General features: G+C 36.2%; 1 protein-coding gene across 2 annotated transcripts in view; it reads right to left on the bottom strand.

Moving 5' to 3' along the window:
- Positions 1 to 22,644, bottom strand: part of LOC102015388 (cytochrome b5 reductase 4) — an 83,271-nt gene that overhangs the window by 32,142 nt on the left and 28,485 nt on the right. The window contains exons 5-8 of one of the 2 annotated variants that reach the window (XM_005377692.2): positions 5,980 to 6,009; positions 2,977 to 3,037; positions 2,089 to 2,146; positions 466 to 559 (exon numbers count right to left, since the gene is read on the bottom strand). In XM_005377692.2, coding sequence (XP_005377749.1) covers positions 466 to 559; positions 2,089 to 2,146; positions 2,977 to 3,037; positions 5,980 to 6,009 — 243 coding nt within the window. The remainder of the gene's footprint in view (positions 1 to 465; positions 560 to 2,088; positions 2,147 to 2,976; positions 3,038 to 5,979; positions 6,010 to 22,644) is intronic. The other variant, XM_013510896.1, reaches the window with a different exon arrangement.

Raw genomic sequence — 22,644 nt, 5'->3', positions numbered from 1 at the left:
TCTCTATTCTGATAGATTTGTAATTTTTCAGAGCTGACAAAAGTGAATGAGCCAGCTGGCTTGGACCACGAGGGGAGAAGACAAGGGACATGGCACCGACCTGAGGCCCAGGCTGTTCTGTGGCCGTCTCAGACTTCCTACTGCAGAGCTGGCAAGACACAGGCCAGTGGAGTGGGCCACCAAGTGATGGCTGCTCAGTACGAACATGGGCCACCAGAGATGTGCTAAGTGTTAAGTACAAGAAACCTACAACCGTGGCCCAACAAATTCATTACTGATTCTGATCGTATCTAATTGCTTTAACTTGCTAAGATCACTCTGCCATTTGCTAGCTCTTGTATTAATATAAAGAAATCAATATGAAAAACTGATCAAAAATGACAAAACAAAGTGAAAACTGTAGATAAAATATTATAGTGCTTGCCATAATTACAGGCATTCCAATAATAAAAATAAGGTACTCACCAATATGTACAAGATATGAATAATCCTTGATAATTGTTTCTGCTCTAAAGGAATCACCTTGATGATCAACTATTACTGAATCTAAACTGATATCCTTAAACAGAAAGCAAAGCAAAGTTAGAAAAATTAAAAAGTAAAATTTTCCCTAAATTTCCACAACTTTACCTTTAAGGTGATCAGTGTAAGTTCACATGGTACTATTTCATTGAACCCTGAAGCTAAATAGATGTATGTTAGTCCTGTTTTATTTCTCTCACACAAACTAGTTCTTCTTCAAAGTACTTCTTATAATTTTTTATATCTGTTTAATATCACCTCACCCAGTAGTCTCTAAGCTATAAGTTAAGGGACTAGATTACCTTTAAAGCATTGCTTGGCATGTAGGAGATATCAATACATATTTGGTGAATAAGCAATATGGCAAAAAAGTATAATCAGACTAAAAACCAAGATTTTGTGTTTATTTATTTTAATTATCTCTCTATTATGTGATACTGGAGAAATTGCATAGCCGTTCAACGTCAGCTTACAAAAAAATTAACTCACTAACAAATTTTAGATGTCTCTAATTTCTATATTGTCTTGATGAAGGCATTTTGGTACCTATCATTTACAACATACATGAAATGCATTATTCTCCATGGAAAACTCCCTTAGCCAGCTATCTTTGATGGCCCCTTCTACCACCTTCTAGAAGCTAGTTAGCTACGTTCTACTATTACCAGTGGGAGTGGACCCTAGCCTTCCTAGATCCCACGTTTTCCTTCAGGATATCTGATGAGAAGACAATAGTAACAAGTAGAAGGCAGCCAAGCAGTCTCTCTGGCCCTCTTGGTTGTATCAGGCAAAGGCTGGTCACCTCTACAGAATGGTCAAATCATGCTACAAGAGTCATAGGAACTCATGGGCTTGGGTATGATTCTGCTACCACATAAGTAGTGTAAATTCTCTAAATACCTAGCTATCAAAATTTGTCTTTTTACATGTAAGAACCTCAACAGTGATTGAAGATGTGTTTAGAGATACTCTAAATTATCTGATTATTTATCCAATTTCCCAGCTGAACTGTGAGCTCTGTGAAAGCCAGTTCTCTATATATCTGATCCTGACAGTACCTCATATAAAAAAGGTGTTACACAAACATTTACTGAATGAATTATTTTGCTTACTTAAGTTTACAAAACGGGCTCTGAACACCATTAGTAGGTTAAACATACTGAGCCACAGCAGTGCCATCTTTTTTATCCACATTTATATTCCACAAAATTTATTCTGATGATGCTATGATTCAATTTTCTCACCCATGTTTAAAAAAAAAAAAAAAAACAGAGAAGCAAACTAAATACCTTCTAGTCTAGTTCAATAGTCCATAGCATGCTCGGTAAGAATATACCAGGAAGGAGTAGGACTGCCATGGTTCCAAACACTAGTGCTACTTTGGGTAAATTATTTAATCTTTCTGCTTTGTGTATGAACTAGAGATAATAGTATCCATGTCACAGAGTTGTAAGGAATAAATGTAAGAAAAGTGCTTAAAAAAGGACTTGACAGGACACACGACTAACATTTTATTAACATTTATAAAGTATTCACTTTTTTCCAGATTTTTAATGATATGTTTACCTTTTGTTTAGTATATATGACAATGGTGACTGAAGAGTCTGTTTGAAACCAATCATAGCTGTAAAATATTAAAAAGAGAACAAATAATTATATTGACGGTGTGCATTCACACATATAAGAGCAATAACAGAATATAGCACATTTTTCTAAGAACAGAGTAATATATACTGGTGGGAAAGGACAGTAAGATAAAGAACTATAAAGAAAACATATAATTCTGAAGGTATTTGAAGTATCATTAGCAAAAATATATATGCATTACTAAATTTGGTGTTAACTATTTAAGATAATTGGTGTTCAATACATTTTGAAACATTTTCATTAAAATTTATATAAAGAAACCAGATATATAAAAATTGAATAGCTAAATGAATTTATAGACCAGTCATATGATGAAATGCAACATAATGCTTGCACTGAGTATGTACTAAACAGAAAATTGCTCACAGAAGAATATACTGCAATGTCAGTATTATAAAAAATCGTATAATGTGGACACAGATATGTAATTCCAATGTTAAGAGTATATTTCTAAAATTAGTGAGCCACATGCTTTTATCACATCCTTTTGTATTTCTTTGTATTTTCTAAGTTTTCTATGATGAATGTGTATTTTTTTACAATGAGAAAAAATTTCAAATAATTTTTTAAAATAATTTTTTAAAATGTTGGTGTTTAAAATGGATCAAATTCAGTTACATTCCAATTCACATTTACAGAACAGCTCATTCTCCAACATCTGATAATGGAAAACTATATAATAATACAGTTCACGTGTCAAAAAAGAATGATTAACAATCATCAAAGCTAGAGCTGGTTTCTTTTCTTAAATGTGTATAATTTTGTACAGAAATGACAGCTTTAAAAAAGTAAAACAAGAATACATACCTTGGAGAATTAAGACCTTCTTTGGTAAGTGTGTCTGTCACTTGGGTCTTGGAAAGCAAACCTTCACAAATAAACAACAAAATAGCAATAATTCAACTACAAAGCATTTAACTTTTTTTCAATCTTTTCAGTTAACTTCTTGAGCTATTATATACATACATAAAAGTGCATAATTATAAATGTAGTACACAATGAATTTTCATAAAGTCAAACATGAACTCTTGTACCCAACACCCTCTCTGTGCCCCTCCCCCAAAGATATCCAGAGTTATGATTTCTAACACTATGATTAGTTTCTACCTATGTTTCACCTTCATATGGAAGAAATCATAAAATATATTCCTTTTGACCTGGGCTTTCTGCTCAACATTATAGACATTACAATTTTGGGGGGGCAAGTAAGCATGGTTGACAGTAGCAATAAACCAAACCAATAACTTCCTGAGATTTTATCAGTGTTTTTTAATGCATCACAAATTTGTTGTTTTTTATTACTGAGTAGTATTATACCATACGAATACATAATTTATTCATTCTATTGATGGGCATCTGGGCTCTTCCAGTTTCAAGCTATTATACATAATGCTATTATAAATATTCTTGTATATGCACATGTACATTCTTAACACAGATGCACACTGCTGGTGGGTATGTAGGGTTTTAGCTTTAGAAGACACTCTTCGAAATGGTTGTACTAATTTATACTTCTATGCCAGTGTTTGAGAGTTCCAGTTGCTCTACCACCTCACCAACATATGATATTTCTTGGAACATTTTACTCATTCTTGCAAATCTGCATCAACACAGCATTTTAAAAGCCCACTGAAACTGATTTTACAGTCATCTCAGAAAGCTCAGAGACATGGAAAAACTCTGAAAAAATCAATTTCTGAAACATTAATTTCTTCCCATCACAGAAGCACATTATTTGTACCTGTAAGACTTTTTTTGGAAAAAAAGTACTGCTACTGAATGACATTTGAAGGTCAATACATTAATTATATTATTTCAAAAAATTAATGGTTAGACCAGTAGGTGTTAAGAGTTCTCAAATTAGAAGTCAAATTAATTATATAAAATTAAGAGTTTGGAGACACTGTAGAGACAAGCTAGCTCAGAGGTTCTTCAGGCTTTTTTTTTTAAGTCATAGAATCCTTAGGTTACACACAAGCTTAGGTGCAATCACAGGTATATTTTTCAGAATGAGGCTGAGGGTGAGGCTGAGCCTAGGCCTTACTCATCCCCTTCTCTCTCTTCCCAGTAACTGCAGAGCACACTGAGTTTTCAGACAAACAAAGGAAGCCTCAGAGGTGTCACAACAGGACCAGAGGTACGAACTAACTAGCAGCAGACTCTAAAAGAACAGTGTTTACTACAAACTATGGGTATAATAAGACCAAAGACTAAAAGAATTTTTTTCCTAAAATGGTAATAGCACAAAAGATGACTATTAAATTATCTGAGAAATATTGAAAAATATTTTATTAAGAGATTAATGTCATTTCTCTTTTGGAAGTGTGTTAGGTATATAAATAACACATGCATCAAAATCTAAAAATTTCTGTAAGAAAAAGGCATCAACAGAACTCACAAATTTTAAGTCAGTGTTGATCTTGTATGACTTGATTAGGACCAGAATGTCTGGACTTAAGTTCAGTGTTTGCACTGAAAACTTATGCAAACCACTATTTCTTCTTCAAACCTTACAAAAGCATAAATGAGACAACTTCCAGACATTTTTTTTTAAAAACCTACACATTATAAAATATAATTTACTAGAACAAAATAATGTCATATGCTATAGAATGTGTCTTGATTTCATAATTTATAAAAAGAAAATCAAAGAAACAAACTTTATATTTTTCTGGGTAAGGTGAAAGAACGTGGAATAAATATGAGATGGCATAAAATAAGTAAGGTGGACTAAATGAATGTTCTTGCGAAAGTGCAGACTGACTGACTGATACCAATTTGAAGGGATTAAGTCTCTAGTGGAGTACAAAAATACAAAAGTGGTCTATCCCACTCAGTATTTTACGCAGCTGTTGGAACAATGATAGAAAGCAAACAGATCACATCTGCAAAAAGACTTAGCACACAGACGTAAGTGAGTCAAATGTAAACTGCTGCTAACAAATACATATATTCCAGCCCTTCAGGATCCAAGTTACAGGAAGTAACAATGCTAGCCAGATCACTGCGGTGTGCTGAAATCCATTTTTAAGACCACCTCTAACTGAGATACTAAATGCAGTGTATAAAGGAGGGTGAACAGGAGAGTAAAGGTTCTGGAAGGCACATGTGGTGGGGACAATGTCCAACCCACTAGTAATAAGCAATGACTGTTTTCACAGTATTGCAGAAGAATCAATGTAAGGTGAAACCTGAGGTCAGGCTTTTGGTTAATGCAGTGTTAATCCGACAATTTCAGGTATATCCTAAAGTATTCTACAACACAGACCATTTCTTTCATCAAAAAAGATATGGTAACTCATCTGGCCATCCAGCTGTGAGCTGCATTTCTGTAACTTTCTTTTTAGAATCTATCTCTAAATGTACAATAATACAGTTCAGTCAGAGGAGCCTCAGGCATTTCATAAGTTAGTACTGACCAGTACCTCAAATTTGGGAGGAGCGGAACAATGTCAGTCGTAATTCCAAGTCACACCGCACGGCTGAGGAAGCCAGTGCTGCTCGGCCCAGGAGAGCACATGAACACACCCCTCAGCCTCTGCGCACCAACACAGCTCAGCGCACCTGCCTGAGACAGACGACCTGTCCAGTCTTGTTTAATCACTAGAGTCAGTCACGCTTTGGGCAAATGAACGTGTGCTTAGCCATGTCACAGAAGGGATTATTTAAGAGTATGGGTGGGATAAGGGGCCCACAAACTTCTGTCATCCTCTGCGTTTGGGCAAGTAAAGATATCTTTCGTGTTAAAAAAATCTAAATACCTCAGACAATACTGTGAAGAAATTTTTATTACAAATTAAGATGACTTACCATTTAAGACTCTCTTTTCTCCGCCATAGTCTGTATAGTGATTTGGGGAAAAAAATCAGTTAAGAATACGATAAAGTCAAAGAGGGTATCAGAACATTTTACTGCTTTAACCACATTAGCCCCTCCTTGAAGGGCCTTCTAATGTCTGAGAATACAACTGACAGCCTTTGATTCAAAGAGTAAGTTTCATCTCTGAAAATTCTCATGTTATTTCTCCAGGTGTTTCACTCTCATTTCACTGGGTTTTTCCTACTTCTTTGGATTACCTCTTTGAGATTTTTTTTCTAATATTTTTGTTAATCTCTCCCACTCTCACCCCAGTACTGGTACTAAACAGAGGGTCTTGGGAATGCTACACAAGAGCTTAACACTGAGCTAAAGACCCTCAGTTAATCTCTTTAGAAAGCATATAAACCCCAACTTTTGCCAGGACATCATATTCTAAATTAATATAAAGTAAACAGAATTTATTAGATTATAAAACAGAACACACATGTCAACACCCCAACAAGAAGATATTATCTCCCTCTTTTATTGACATTAGCACTTAAAAATCAACATTGTTACTATAAGTTTAACATAGCTAAAAGATGAAAATATATATATTCATGAATATATATATTCATTTTATATATATTGTTTTTCATTCATCAGTTAAGGCCTAGGGAAAAAAATGACAGATATTTTCAGGATGGCAGCAAATTCACAAAGTTATAGTACATTTAATAACCACAAATGTTATACCATTATGGTCAGAACAAATTCCAGCAAGCTGTTAGAATAAAAAAAAAACTTAAAAAGGATAATAAGCTAACATAAAATATGTAAGTAATTAAACTGAAAGACACTACTTGTTAACATTTATCATCTTTATAGGACAAGAAAGTAATGTACTTAAAGCTTTTAAATTTTTTGTATCCTATTTTCTAATCACTCGAAATTCTGTAATTACCTCTACTTCACTCATCCATCACAAAATAATCACATTTAAGGAGACCAGATGACCATCTTTTCATTTTCTCCATTTTACCAAAATTTTATAATTAAAAGGGATCTTAATATAGTACAAGTTATCATCCAATCCTCTCACTTAAGAATGAAAATGATGCCGGGTGTGGTGGCACACGCCTGTAATTCCAGCACTCAGGAGGCTGAGGCAGGAGGATGGTCGTTAGTTCGAGACCAGCCTGGGCTACAGAGTGAGCTCAAGGCCAGTCTGAATGGCATAGCGAGATCCTGTCTCAAACAGACCCCCGCCGCAAAAAAAGGAATGAAAATGGTAAGATCCCGTCATGTAGAGACAACAGTATTCGCCCTGGAAGGTGCTGAAGGAGACCCTGGGAAGCAGAGGTACTTGGAAATGGGGGATGAACAAAGACCCAAATATGAGAGGGCAATCTGAAGCCCCCAGATGAATTCCAGTATCAAGGATATGGAGAAAAAGAAGCAGGGCCAGCCTCTGATATGCTGCATTTACAAGAAGCCATCATGGAAAAATATCTAACCAAGGGGAAAAGCCTCGTATAGCAGCAGCACCCGGGCTGCTACAACTAGCGCCCAGCCTGCAGCCAGTGTCTCGTGCCCTCCTGCCCTAACTTCCTCCTCACCGGGGGAGAAGGAGCCTAGCAAGGGAGACGGTCACAGATCAGGGCCCTAGACAAGTGAAGGCCAGAAAGTCATTTAGAGGGCAGTGACTGCAAGGGGACTGGTGAGCTCGTGGGAAAGAAAGGACCCTTGGTAGGGACCTGGAACTAGACACAGTGAGCCACAGTTCAGCGAGCTGAAGGGCCAGGCAGCAGTTGCGGCTGTATGACCCAGGGAAGGAGGAAAGGCGCTCACGCGTGCCAAAGTAGGCAGTCTCTCATCACTCCCCGAAACACCACTGAGGTCTGTGTTTGTGGGATATCCTACCTGCTGCCTGCCCTACAGATACCGCAGAACTCTGCGCACACGGGAACACCCCCACTGCCAGCCAAAGCTCCTGAGTGTGAGGTACCACTGACTGATGGGCTGAACAGTGACTCTCTGTGGGGTGTGGACAGAGTTTGGCACAAGGCAAAAGCCAGAGCTAAGTGGCCTAGCTGGACGGGAATTCATATTTACTCAGAGTGATACAAAAACAGCAGACCATAAGCAGCTGTGGGGATTATCATGGAGGGGAGCAGGGGGAGATCCAGGAGGTCCCTTTAGAAATTAGCAGAACAGAAATTCGCAGAAGACTGGTACTTGGCCAGCAACACTGCACCTCCCTCCCCGAGAACTGAAGGTATCCAGTCATAAGACAGAGGCAGAATAAATAAGTCAACTGGCCAGGCCCACAAGAGCACAACTGATATGCAGCAGAACAATGCCTGCAGAAGAAAGAAGAAGCACCAACACAATGAACAGACAATCCACAACGTGGGGGGAAATGTTTGCCAACTGTTCCTCAGACAAAGGATTACTACCAAGAACATATAAATATCAGACCTCTCAAATTTAAAGACCCAATCCAAAAATGGGCATCTGAGATGAATACATACCTCTCAGATGAAGAAATGGTAAATAAATATATGAAACGATGTTCAATATCACTGGTCAATCAAGAGATGCAAATTAAAACAACACTGAGATTCCACTGTACTCCAGAAAGAATGACTATCACCAAGAAATCAACCAATAAAAAATGCTGGAGAGGCTGTGGGGAGAATGGAACCCTTCTCCACTGCTGGTGGGCGTATAGACTGGTGCAACCACTGTGGAAATCAGTGTGGAGATTCCTCAAAAAACTAAGATTGGAGGCCTCATTTGACCCAGCTAGTCCCCTTTTGAGTATCTTCCCGGAAGAATTAAAAAAAATCATACCACAGCAATATATGTGCACTCATGTTTACAGCAGCACAATTTGTACTAGCTAGATCTTGGAAACAACCCAAATGCCCATCAACTCAGGAATGGGTAAAAAAGATGTCTTTTTATACAACAGAGTACTACTCAGCCATAAAGAAGGATAAACTGGGGACTTCTATAGGTAAATAGATGCAACTCGAGGACCATACTCATGAGTGAAATAAACCAGATGTACATATGTGAACACTGTATTGTCTCCCTAGTGTGAGAAGCTGAAAGAATAAGTAAGATCCAAAATGTAGATAGTATAAAATGGAAGAAACTTGAAAAGGCAAGAGAAAGTGGGATGGGGGGATGGAGAAAAGAAAGAAGGGAAAAGCAAAAAAAAAAAAAAATATATATATATATATATATAATATAGTTAAGATATTTATACTATTAATTTCTCTTAGTTCATTGAAAAGATAGGTTTGTGCTAATATTGTTTGGACAATGAAATGCCAATATCTTGTACTCTGAGTAACTAATTTAAAGATAACAATGTGCAATGTATTAACCACTGTTACCTTCCTATTAGCTTGTTTTGAAATTTTGTGGTTTTTTTCTGTTAAAAAAGAATTCACACACACACAAAGTAGTCACTCTGGACCCCCAAGCCTCTTCGCTCACTGGCAGGCAAGAAAATAAATCATTCCCGGGGAATCAGCTCAAGCACCAGCAAACACACTGGTGCCTCTTTGACTCAACCACCAGAGCTCAGCCCCTCCTACTTACTGCAAGTCAAAGTTTCTCCGTTTGTGTACACAGTGGGTATAGCACACTGGTCAAATTCTGACTGCAGTAGGGAGAGGACTGAAAGGATTGTGTTTCTGTATGCATGTGATTGTCTCTCTCTCCTTCCCTTTCTCTCTCTCCCTTCCTCCCTCTTCTTTCATATATGGGAGGTGTTTGTAGATATAAAAAGGAGAATGACAATTAGTGCTTTAGTTTAAATAGTATCTTAAATAATCTCTTTCATTAGCATGTCAGGTTACTCCTCACCAAAAACTGTGTATAGAGAATTTAAACACAAGGTTTCTATTAACACATTAATTGGTTCTAACCTCCTCAGTTTCCTTGAATCTCCAGTTTTATTTCCTTCCTTTTTCCACCCTCCCACCAAGTAACCTCTCAAACTCCCTCTCCACTAGTCCTCCACTCCAGATACAAAAATAATATCAACAAAGTCCTATCTTTTTTATTTTTTTCATTTATTATTTTTTCTACTCTCCTACTTTCTGAACTATTCTCTTCCGTTTCTTCCTCCTTTCTCCTTCCATCATGCTCTATATCCTACGAAACTTGTCATCAATACTATACCACAGTCCTTCTAGGTTACTGAGAAAATGGTGAAATTGTTAAATTTTAAATTACATGACTGATATATGGTTCATTTTGTAGATGCTGAAATAACCTGAAATGGTTCCCGCCTTACCACATAGCAACTGAGACTTACTCCATTAAGTTCAGTAGGTTAAAGAGATATAGAAACACCAAAATATAACCAAAGTCAAGGTCACACCACAGGAAAACAAACACTAACAGAAGAGATCTCCACAGTAGTGACAGTTTTCCTACCCTAACAGATCCTCAGCACAAAAACCACAGAAATATGAAAAAATAAATGCTGATCTCACAGAAACTAAAGTAGAGGAAGTCACAGGCAAAGAACTCAAAAACCAAGTGGTTAAATATTTGAAGAAATCAAAGAAGAAACAAATCTTTAAGATGTTCAGTGACCTCCAAGGTGTAAACAGATAACCTAATTAATAAAATATTCAACAACCTTAAAGAAGATACTAAAAACTGACTGAATTAAACAAGATATGAATGACCATTTTAGTAAAGAATCAGATTATGAAAATAAATTAAGCAGAAATCCAGGATATAAAAAATTTTACTGAAAACATGGGAAACAGACACAACTAAAGCAAGCAGAGTGTCAGAACCAGAACATACAGTTGATATAACAGATCATGTACTCAGTAATACCCTAAAAATTACAAAGTACCATGAAAACTTGAACAAATAGTCGATAAATGACTCAAAAAACCAACCTAAGAATTATACAAATTAAGGAAAGTTAGAACACAAAAGGAATATGGCAGAAGAGTCTCTAAGTCTAAGGGAAGAATTCAACTTACAAGTAAATGAGGCATATAAACTTCAAATAGTCAATACCATAAAAAAAACTTCTCCATGACACATCATAGTCAATTCCCAGAAATTCAGAAAAGAAAGGATAACAGCTATTCAAGAAAAATACCAAGTAACTTACAAAGGCAACCCTATCAAAATTACAGCTGATTTCTCAGAACAAAAGGCCAGGAGAGCTTAGAAGTTTGCTAAGCCCTTAAAAACAAAGAACAAACAAACCCAACCCATATGAATATATCCTGAAAAATACCTTTCAAAATTTATGAAGATATAGAGTAAATACTTTCCATGACAAACAGCACCTAAAATAATTCATAACTAAGTCAGCACTGCAGAAAGTACTCAAGAGAATCCTACACAAAGACAGGACAAAAAATCCTACACAAAATCACCAAAGAGCCCAGAGAAAAGGATATAAGTAACTGGGAGAGTAAACAAAAGGGAAAAAATGAGCAATCAGCAATGGAAAAACAATGCACTGGAAAGATTAAATAAATCCCTTTTGGTAATAACTCTCAATGTAAATGGTCTTTATACCCCAATCAAAAGACAGAGACTGGCAGAGTAGACCACAAAACAAATCCCAAATATATGCTGCCTGTAAGAGCTATACCTCATCCAAAACAGAAAGGAAAAAACAAAAAAACAAAAAAACAAAAAACAAAAACCCACACAGACTGAAGTGAAAAGATAGAAAATAATACTCTAAGCAACACAAGCCCAGAAGCAAACAGGAGTAGCTATCCTATTTTTAGATAAAGTGTTTTAAGCCAAAATTGATCAGAAGAGACAAAGAAGGTCAGTCACTATACACTAGTAGAGAAAAAAATTGAACAGAAAGAGAAAACAATTACAATACAAATGCAGGCAAATTCAATTTCATAAAAGAAATAATACTGGGCACAAAAGGTCAGATAAACATCAATATAATCATAGTGGGTGAATTCAATATTACACCCTCACAAATAAGTCAACCAGACAAAAAACTGACAAAGAAATATTAGAATTAAACCAAACCAAACCACTGAACAAAGACTTAACAGGTATCTACAGAGTTGTCATCCAACCTAAAACACATTTTTCTCAGCACTACAGGAACTTTCTCCAAAACAGACCACACCTTAAGTCATAAAGCATGTGCAAATAAATAAAAAAGAATTGAAATAATATCACAGTACAATGAAACTAGAAATCAACAGCAAAAGAAACAAGGAAACTATGCAAACAAATAGAAATTGAATTAATTCACTCAAAATCAATGGAACACAGAAAAAAATCAAACAAGAAAGTATTTAAAAGTTCCGAGAATCAAATGGCAAACCATACCCAAAACAATGGGACATAATGAAAGTCAGAAGAAACAGAGAAAGTCAGTCACTATGTATTAGTAGAGAAAAAAATAAGAGTGAAGTTTAACGCCATGAATGCTCACATTAGAAAAACAGAATGATCCTCAATAAACAATCTAATGATGGACCTCAGGTTTCTAGAAAACAAGAATAACTCAAATCCAAGACTTGAAGAAGAAATGATAAAGATCAGAGCAGAAATTAATAAAGTTGAAGAAAAAATGCAAAGGCTCAATGAATCAAAGAGTTGATACTTTGAAAGGATAAATGAAATTGTTAACCCCTTAGCCAAACATAACAATGAAATGCAATTAGAAATTAAAAAGGTAAAATCACAATGGGCACCACTGAAATCCAGAGGATGATCATAAGAAACTATTTTATAAACATATATGCCAATAAATTACAGAATCTAGAAGAAATGGCTAAATTTTTAGATACTTATGAATACCAATACTTAACCAAGAAGACATAAACCCTGAACAGACTGATAATAAACTAGAGGCAACAATAAAAACCTTACCAAATAAGGAAAGTCCAGGATCTGATAGCTTCTCCACTTAAATTTGCCAGAACTCATTGGGTGTGGTAGTGCATGTCTGTAATCTCAGCACTTGGGAGGCTGAAGCAAGAGGATTGAAGCAAGTTCAAAGCCAGCCTGGACTACATAGTGAGACCCTGTCTAGGAAAAAAAAAATTGCCAGAACTTTTAGGAAACATAAATGCCAATACACCTCAACCTCTTTCATGAAACCAAAAGGGAAGAAATACTGCCAAACTCATTCCTTGAAGCTAGTCTTGCCCTGACACCAAAACTGGACAATGACTCACAGAAAAAAGAAAACTATAGGACAATTTTTTAAATAAACAGATACAAAAAATCTTCCAAAGAAAAGGCAACAAATCATTAAAAAGATCATGACGTATCATGACCAAGTCCACTTCTTCCCAGGTATGTACGATGGTTCAACATATGTAAAAGAATAAATGCAATACATCAAATAAACAAGAATAAACATCATTTGACCATCTCCACAGACAGAGAAAAAGCCTTTGAGAAAACCTAACATCTATACTTGATAAAAAAGAATACTCTGATAAAAACAGGTATAGAATGTCCTTACATTACGCTGATAAAAGCCGCTTACAACAAGTCCACTGACCACATCATACTAAATGGGGAAAAACTAAAAGCATTTCTTCTAAAATCAGGAACAAGATCAGTGTGTCTATTCTTACCACTCCTGTTCAATAAAGTACTCAAAACTTTAGACAGAGCAATCAGGCCAGAGAAAGAAAAGAGGATTTGAATGCGAAAGGGAAGAGTCAAGCTATCCTTATTCACAAAAGACATGATCCTTTACACAGAAGATCCAACAACTCTACCAAAAGACTGAAAAGTAATCAACAAATTCACTAAAATGGCAAGGACCAAATTCAGCACAAAAAACTCAATGGTGTTCTTGTACACTAAGAGTGAACTGAAAAAGAAATCAGGAGTAAAAGCATTATAAATCTAGACTTCAAATTACACTAAAAAGCTACAGTAATAAAAACAGCATGATACAGACATGTTGACCAAGAGAATATGATAGAGGATTTAAAAAGAATCCTAAGTACCTTCAGCCATCTGATCTTTGACAAAGGAGCCAAAAAGATGTATTTGAGGAAAGACAGCCTGTTTAACAAACAAGGTGGGAGAAACTCATCATCCATGCGCAGAAGAATAAATTTAGATACGTATCTCTCACCTTATATTGAAGTCAAATAAAAACAGATCAAAGACCTACATATAAAACAGAAACATTGAATTGGCTGAAAGAAAAAGTGGGTAAAATTCTTAAAGACATAGGCATAGCAAGGAATCCCTAAACAGAACTCCAATTCTATAAAATATAATATTAACAAATGGGATTATGTCAAATTAAAAAGCTTCTGCACAGCAAAGCAACCCATCAACAGAATGAAGACATAAACTACAGAATAGGGAAAAAATGCCAACTACTCCTGTGACTGAGGGCTAATATCAAGAATATACAAAAGAACTCAAAAAAAAATTAGACCACCCAAAAAGATCCAATAAAAAAAATCAACCATTGAAATTAACAGACCTTTCTCAGAAGGGCAAATGGCTAATAAAGACATGAAAAACTGTTCAGCATCTTTGGCCATTAAAAATGCAAATCAAAACAACACTGAGACTGCGTCTTACTCCTGAAAAATGGCTATGATCAAAAACTCAAGTGCCAGGGATGTAGCTCAACAGCATAAGCACTTGCCTGGCAAGCCTGAAGTCATGAGTTCAATTCCTGGTACCAAAACAAAAAAAAGAATCAAGAAGTCAAAACACAAATGCTGGCAAGGCTGTGGAGAAAAAGGGACCCTCCACATTGTTGGTGGGAATGTAAACTAGTACAATCACTATATAAATCAGAATGGGTATTCCTCAAAAAACTAAAAAAAAACCCTAGAAATTCCATTTGACCCAGCTATAACCCTCCTGGGTATCTTCCTGAAAGAGTTAAAGACATCATATTACAGTGATACATACATACGAATGTTTATAACAGCACAACTTGCAATAGCGAAATTATGGAAGCAGCCCATCAGCAGATGAATGGACAAAGAAAATGTAATGTGTATATAAATATATACACAATGGAGTGTGATTAAGACATAAAGAAGGACACATTTAAATTATCTGTAGAAAATAGATGCATCTTAAGACCATAATGTTAAGTGATATAAACCAGAGAGAGAAGGCTAAAATACGGCGTGGTGTCTCTAACATGAGAGAACCAGAGTATAAACAATGCAAAGAGCAGAACAGAAGAAAGATAACAAGAAACACAGAGATGGGCAAGAGATATGGGAAAAAAGGGAAAGGGAAAGGAGAAGGTGGGAGGAAGACAGGGAATAAAAAGCAGCAAGGTGCAATATGTATACAGACCAATTCCCTAGGACAAACATAATTATGATATATACAGCAAACATATTCTTATAAAAGAAAGAATGAAAATTAGAGGTCAAAGACTTCAACAAAACATATGGCTCTTAGCAACAAAGTACAATTACATTTGTTTCCCTTGAAGCTCCACCTGTTTTCCTGATATGCTGTTCCTAGAGTTAATACTTCCTAAAAGGCACTGGAGTCATTTAATTTATACCTCAAAGTGAGCTTTGTTATTAACTGCCAGATAAAATCTAGTCATTACAGCTTGCAAGCGGTCACTGATATCTCCACTTGATCACTGACTTTCCTCCAGTTTTATCTGTCATTGCTACTGCAATTATCTGTCTTATCTTAAAAAAAACTAGGAAATCCACAGAACGTAAGTTAATTACATCTATTTTCACTGTATAACATGGCTGGTAGTTTGATAAAGTTCATTTATCATGAAAAAAAATCTGATTTTACCTAAAAGGTTGACAAAAAAGGACAATTTTAAAAAATTGTCCCAGGTAATCTGTTTCTAAGAAAAAATATCTCATATGACTACTTGTTTGAAGTGAATTGACTTGAATCTTTCAAAATTTTCTAGAGTCTGTAAAATTCCTAATTTCTTTTCCTAAGGTTTTTTTTAATATAAAAAGTGTCAGTAGGAAAACAACTTCAATTTAAATGATGTAAGTTACTTTTAAAACTCTACTAGTCTAACTTTTGAAACTCATTTGAAAAACTAAGCATAGATATATAGACTACTTTTCACTCTTAAGCATATTTACAACTGAATCATTTCAGTCACTCTCCCCTTGAAAAGATACCCCATATTCTCTTTGGATAACTAGCTCCATCATTTGGTTGGCTCTTTGTATCTTCTCATAATGTTCGTTACATTACATTACTCTAGAGAAAGCACCTACCCTTAGAGAGATGAGAATTATTTAGAAGGTTTACCTAGAAATCTAACAGAACTCTCTACTGTTCCCTGGTAAGAAGGTTGGTGAGGATTTTTAACTGTGACCCAAATCTACTTTATGTCTACTGAATGGAGCTGCTGGGATAAAGGAAAATTCTATTTTACTAATATGTTCATTCTTTTAATATCTATTAATCATCAATTAACAGAGATACTGACATGGCATGATAATATCTGGACAAAAAGTTATGAAAATATATTCAGTTTGCTTATCCATAAAATAATTTTAATGGATTTACCATAAATTTAATAACATCATTACTTTCACATGTGACTGGGATGAGAAAGAAGTGTGACAATTACACTCCTAGAATTATATAAACTTGTTATCTTCTCACCAAAATAAACTAAATGAAAAATAAAATGTCAATATGTTCTTTTAAAGCTATATGATACAAGCTGTAAAAACTATGTAGAACACGTTACAGAAACACAGGGAAGTGCCACTACTTGGAAGAAATTTAAGAGGGTTCCACTGACGAAGTAGTATTTTAGCTAAGTTTTGAAAATACAGTATGTAGACATTTGTTAGAACGTCTTGAAGAAATGCATTCCAGAAGGAAGATTCTGAGAATTTATATTTGAATGTTTTTATGTTTAACTTGTTGCTAAATATCTCATCTCCCTTCCTTATTTTAGAAGATAAGGTTAATCTTAATATAAAGGATTTTATTCAAAAAATCCAAAATTTACCAGGTTGTAGATTCATCCTTGCCAGAACGTTCCTTGGTTCTCCACAGGGTGTTTAATAACCATATTTTTCTCTATAAATTCTTTCAAATCTCTAAACATAAAACCTTATACCCCAGTGTAGGCTTAATTCTTGGTTTTACTTAAAATTTGTGTATTTACTCCCCAATTCTTTTTCTGTATTGTTTTGTTTTTTGAGACAGGGTCTTGCCATGTAGTCCAGGCTGGCCTCAAACTTGTGGCAATCCTCCTGCTGCAGCCTTCCAAGTGCTGGGATTACAAGCATGTGCCACCATGGCAGGTTTCCTTAATTTTTTTTTTTTTTTTGTACCAGGAATTGAACTCATGAACTTGTGCTTGCCAGGCAGGTGCTTATGCCACTGAGCTATATCCCCAGCCTGGTTTCCTTAATTTTTATAAAATTTATTAATTTCTACATTTCAAGCTATCTTTACCTTATTTTCCTCTATTCATCTTTATAATCATTTTTAATCTCCTTTCAATTTTATACATCTCTTAAACTTCAAAAGCCCAGGATCACTAATTTTCCTAGAAGCAATTTAGTAACAGAATTAAAATAAAAGTTTAACAGCTCAAACATATACTCTAAATAACTTCAGGACTAAAACACTTTAAAAGTATTGGCGTACTTATTTCTTCTAGGGTTAGTTTCTCCTCCACTGTTCAGTTACTTATCACAACACACACTGCATTTTCAGAAGTATATATTTTTCTTTAAGTTGGCTATACTTGCCGTTTTTACTGAATTCTCCATTTTACTATTTTCTGTTCTTCACCTATTATTTGAGGGACTAATGATTGCTTATTTGGAATCAATCACCTACACATGAATATACATTTTCAGGAATCATCTTTCATCTCAAAACAAAACAAATGATAATCCAAACAAAACACAGCTATACCAATACTGTGAGACACACTTCCTGTTTAGGTACACATCTCTTTCTTAATCAGACACTTTTCACTAATTACCCTTCCCTTAAATCTTGTCAAAAAACTACCTAGACAATGGACACTACAGCAGCAAAATCAAATTAAAGTAGCCAGAGTGAGACAGTAAGTTTGCTCATCCAATAAAGTCCACTTCACTATGAATACCTTTGCCTCTTGTTCCACTAGTAACTGTCTGAATGCTCCCTCTTCTCTTTTACAGCTTCTAAGCCTATGTTTTGCCTATGAACTATCTTCATTCTACCAAAAAAGAATCTGTGGCTCCTAAAAGAAAAAACTCTTAAGACTACAGAAGTTGAACGTCCAGGTGGTGGGCAGCGCATTCAATAGCTGCCTTGTCCTTAGTGTCCACACAGCAACAGCAGTGTTTAAGATTAGTGAGTCAGCACTGCATAGGTACTTGTGTCTATCTGCTTGGTTGACTCTCCAGGTGCTCAGGTCTGCACGGGAAGAACCAGCCAGTTGTCCACAGTCCATACACCCTCTTCACATGCATGTGCCACTAATACCACTTTTAAGAATAAACAACTAACATGTATAAGGGGGTTTCTCCATTTCTATCACTGGTAACATTTTTCTTTAAATTTTCTATTTTTATTAGTACATGTTTGTAGTACACAATGCTTACATTCACTGTGGGGAACTGGTAATGTATATAATGCATCTCAATTCTTTTTTTCCCCTTCCCCCACCTAACATTTGAGCCAGAAAATTCTTTGTTGTATAAGCCTGTCTTGTGCCCTGTATGCAGCTTGCATCATATAGCATTAAAAGAATATATTGACATTTTATTTTTCATTTAGTTTATTTTGGTGAGAAGATAACAGCATCTCTGATACCTAAACACTAGAATGCCAATATCATCTACTTTAGGTGTGATAACCGAATTGTCTTCAAGGCATTGCCAAGCATCACCCAGAGCAACATCAACCCTCACCCACTTGGGGCGCATTCTGTCTTTTTTAGAAGTTTTCTTTCCCCTAATAAATATTTCCTGCTCTTAACCTCTGCTGTTCCTTAGAATTCATTTTTTCAATTTTGGGGAACATGAACTTGTTGTATCAGACATCTAGCAGATTGGGAGTTATAATATTTTCCTTATATTATTTGGATTACTGAAGGTCCCACGTCATCCCTGTATCATTTTGGAGGTCCCACCAAGATAACTGGATGGAGGTAAGTGTTTTACCCTCTCTTCAACTCCGGCCTTCCTTCCAACTGTCATGCCTTAGTGAAAGGAGTTAATGGAGAGGAGGCAAATTGCTATTTCTCACAACTCTTAGGCTATAACTAGAGTGGTTTTCTTTTTACACATTCCTTTTAGGCTGAAAACTCCAATTTCCCTCCTGAGGAGAAACATTTTATCTTGTTTGAATACTGTAATAAATGTGCCCAGGTCAGGTACACTGCCTCCCCTTTGTGAAGACAGAAATAAATTCTGAAATATGGGCAACTAAAGGTAGAATAGGCAGAGCAGTAAGAGCTGCTCCAGTGCAAATATATCTCAAAGATGCTACTACTTCCTCTCACCGGAGACAATATCCTCTAAGGCCCTAAGTTAAGAGAAGATTATTGCCTATAATTGATCACTTAAGGGCACAAGGTTTAATTAAAGTCTACAATAGCCAGTACAACACTCCAATCTTGGGAGTTCAAAAATCCAATAGGGACTAAAGATTGGTATAGGATAAATGAAACAATAATGCCAATCCACCTGTTGGTACCTAACCTACACACTCTCCCTTCTCAGATATGGGAAGATGCCAATTGGTTTTGTGTTAGATTTAAAAGATGCCTTATTTTTTATTCTTTTACATACAGAGTCACAGTTTCTTTTTGCCTTTGAAAACCCTTACAACCAGGCCTACTCAGATGACAAGGACTGTGTTTCCTCAAGGATTTACAGACAGTCCTCATTCTTTTGGGCAAGGGCTTTACTATGATTTGGTGTGTTTTAAATTTTCCCAGGGCATAGCCTTGCAAACTCTAGATGATTTGCTGTTATGCACTTCCTCAAACAAGCTTTCTAGCCAAGTCACCCATGCGCTGCTGAATTTCCTAGCAGACAGGGGTTATAAGGTTTCTAAGTCTAAGATACAACTTTTAGCCTTGAGGTAAAATATTTGGGCCTTATCATATCTAAGAGAACCTGAAGGCTGGGAAAATAAAGAATTAAACCAATAGTTTCCTTCCTGTAGCCTAAGACTCTAAAATAGCTAAGGGGATTCCTAGGAATTACAGGCTTCTGTTGCCTTTGGATAGCATTATATGGTGAGATTCCGTGACCCCTCTATCAGCTTATAAAGGAAGTGCAAAAGACAGATACCCACACTTTCACCTGAGAACTTGATCCCCAAACTGCAATCCAGAAGCTTAAACAAGCACTTCTAAATGTCCCGGCGCTGAGCCTACCGAGAGGATATTGTTTCAATTTGTTGACGAAAGATGGGGCATGACTTTCAGAGTGCTTACACAGAGATTGGGGACCTGTTCAACAGCCTAGAGAGTATCGGAGTCATGAATTAGACATCATAGCAAAGGGACAGCCTGCCTGCCTTAGAGCTGTGGTTGCAATAGTTCTCTTAGTGCCAAAGGCATCCAACCTGACTTTAGGCAAAGATCTTATGGTATACACAACTCACAATGTAGCAGGACTTCTTTCTTCTTCAAAGGGAGCTTATGGCTATTAGACAACCAACTTCTTGAATACCAGGCTCTACTTTTAGAAGGACATGTTTCTCCTTAAACCTTGCCACCTTTCTACCAGAAAAAGAGAAAATTGAGGCTGAAAGACATTACTGTGAACAGGTAATTCTTCATACGTATGCAGCTAGAAAAGATTTGTCAGACACATGCCTCCCTGACCCTGATTTGATCTTCTTCTGTGATGGCAGTTTCTTCATTAAAAGAAGAGGACAAAAAGACAGTGTGTGCTGTAGTGACTTTCCATCAGATGCTTAAAAGTTCCTCATTTGCCCTGGGAATAGTGCTCAGCTAACAGAACTCATACCTCTAACCAGTGTTTTACATCTCAGCAAGGAACAGGAAGGTCAATATTTACACTGATGATGATCATATGCGGGTAACTCCAACTATAAGACAACTTAATAGAAAGGTCCCTTATGTTAGGAACAAAAAAAAAAAAAAAATTGCTCTTATTCTCATTGCCCTAACTCTACTAATTATGTGGGACAGACATCCCCTGAGCAGTGCACACATATGATAACTTTACAGGTTAAAGACTATTTTGCAACAGACTAGTTTAATTGCCCTAAAATTAGATGGAAACCCCCCAGTGGCACTCATTGGTCCTGTGGAACCAATTTGTGGCCCTGGTTACCCTTGGATGGATAGGGAGATGCACAATAGGACTTGTGTAGTTACAAGGCCAAGAGTGTCAAAAGTATCAACAAATCTGCAAACTTCCCCCACCTACAACATCGACAATCTAAAAATGTGTTTCACTGCTATGATCATTTGGCTTCTATCTTTACCCCTTCCCTAGGATTAGAGGATGTCATACAACACATTGAGGCCTTAACTAACTATACTCTACAGGCCTTAAATGACACCACAAAACTGGTCTCTCTCCTGAATGAAAAAATAAAATTAATGAGTCAAGCCATCTTCCAAACTCAGAAGGCATTCCAATAGGAGCACAAAGGGGTACTTGTGCAATTGTAAAAGCTAAAAGTATATACATTCCTGATCCTTCTCCTAATATCTCAATGGCTGTTCAAGGTATTAAGCAAAAGGTTAATGCCATGTCAGATAATGAAATTCCTTGGACTTTTTCCTTTCCCTCTTCATGTGAAGCTATTATTACAGATAGCTAAGTTATTCAGAAATACTGTAGGCAATCAGACAGGGCTGGGCCTGGGAAGGTCAGCACAAAAGATAACTGTGGCTGGAGGCACATTCACCAAAGGCCAGGCTTCAAGAAAAGAGAAGTGACTACACCCATATACTTCCCTCTAGGGGTGAACAGCAGTGATTGACCTTCTAAATAGGCATCAAGCACCTAGGGGTAGAGGATCAAAACCTCCTTGGCTCACCCCTTCCAGGAAAGTCCCTGTCCACCCCATCTGTGCTTACTACATGACTTGCTTCCCAATTTGATCTCCATTTAGTCAGTATTACCTAAGTGACTATACTTGTAATCTTACTGGTTTACCATAGTTTTCTCCCCCGTCACACCTACCTTGTGACTTCACATTGGATCAATATTACCTAAGCAACTGTACTTGTAATCTTATTAGTTGACCATAGTTTCGTCCCACCTTGAGCCTGCCTCATCTCGTGGCTGTGCTTAATAAAACACTGCTGAAAAGCAGGGTTGGTGGGCAACCCACACTGCAGATCCTCCTCTGTCTCTCTTAGACAGAAGCTTCTCTTTTTTTTAATAAATTCTTCCTACTCTTAACTTCTATTGTTCCTACAATTCATTCCTTGATTTTAGAGAACATGAACTCAGAGTTTCAGACATCTAGCACGTTGGGAATTTCTTTCTTCTATATAATGTGGAGGTCATCCACCAACATAACTGGATGAAGGTAAAAGTTTGTTTTTGTTAGGTAGATTCTGTATTGTGACTCACTTAGGTAATCAAAATTTTTACATTTGAAATTTTTATGTTATGTTTTTGCCCACTGCTTATAATTGCTCATGCTTTGTCTCTTATATAATTTTGTTAAAATAATATATTTAAA

Source organism: Chinchilla lanigera, unplaced genomic scaffold, assembly GCF_000276665.1.
Source record: "Chinchilla lanigera isolate Chin_1 unplaced genomic scaffold, ChiLan1.0 scaffold00010, whole genome shotgun sequence".
In the NCBI taxonomy this organism is placed as follows: Eukaryota; Metazoa; Chordata; class Mammalia; order Rodentia; family Chinchillidae; genus Chinchilla; species Chinchilla lanigera.
This window is presented reverse-complemented; position numbering and strand designations above follow the sequence as displayed.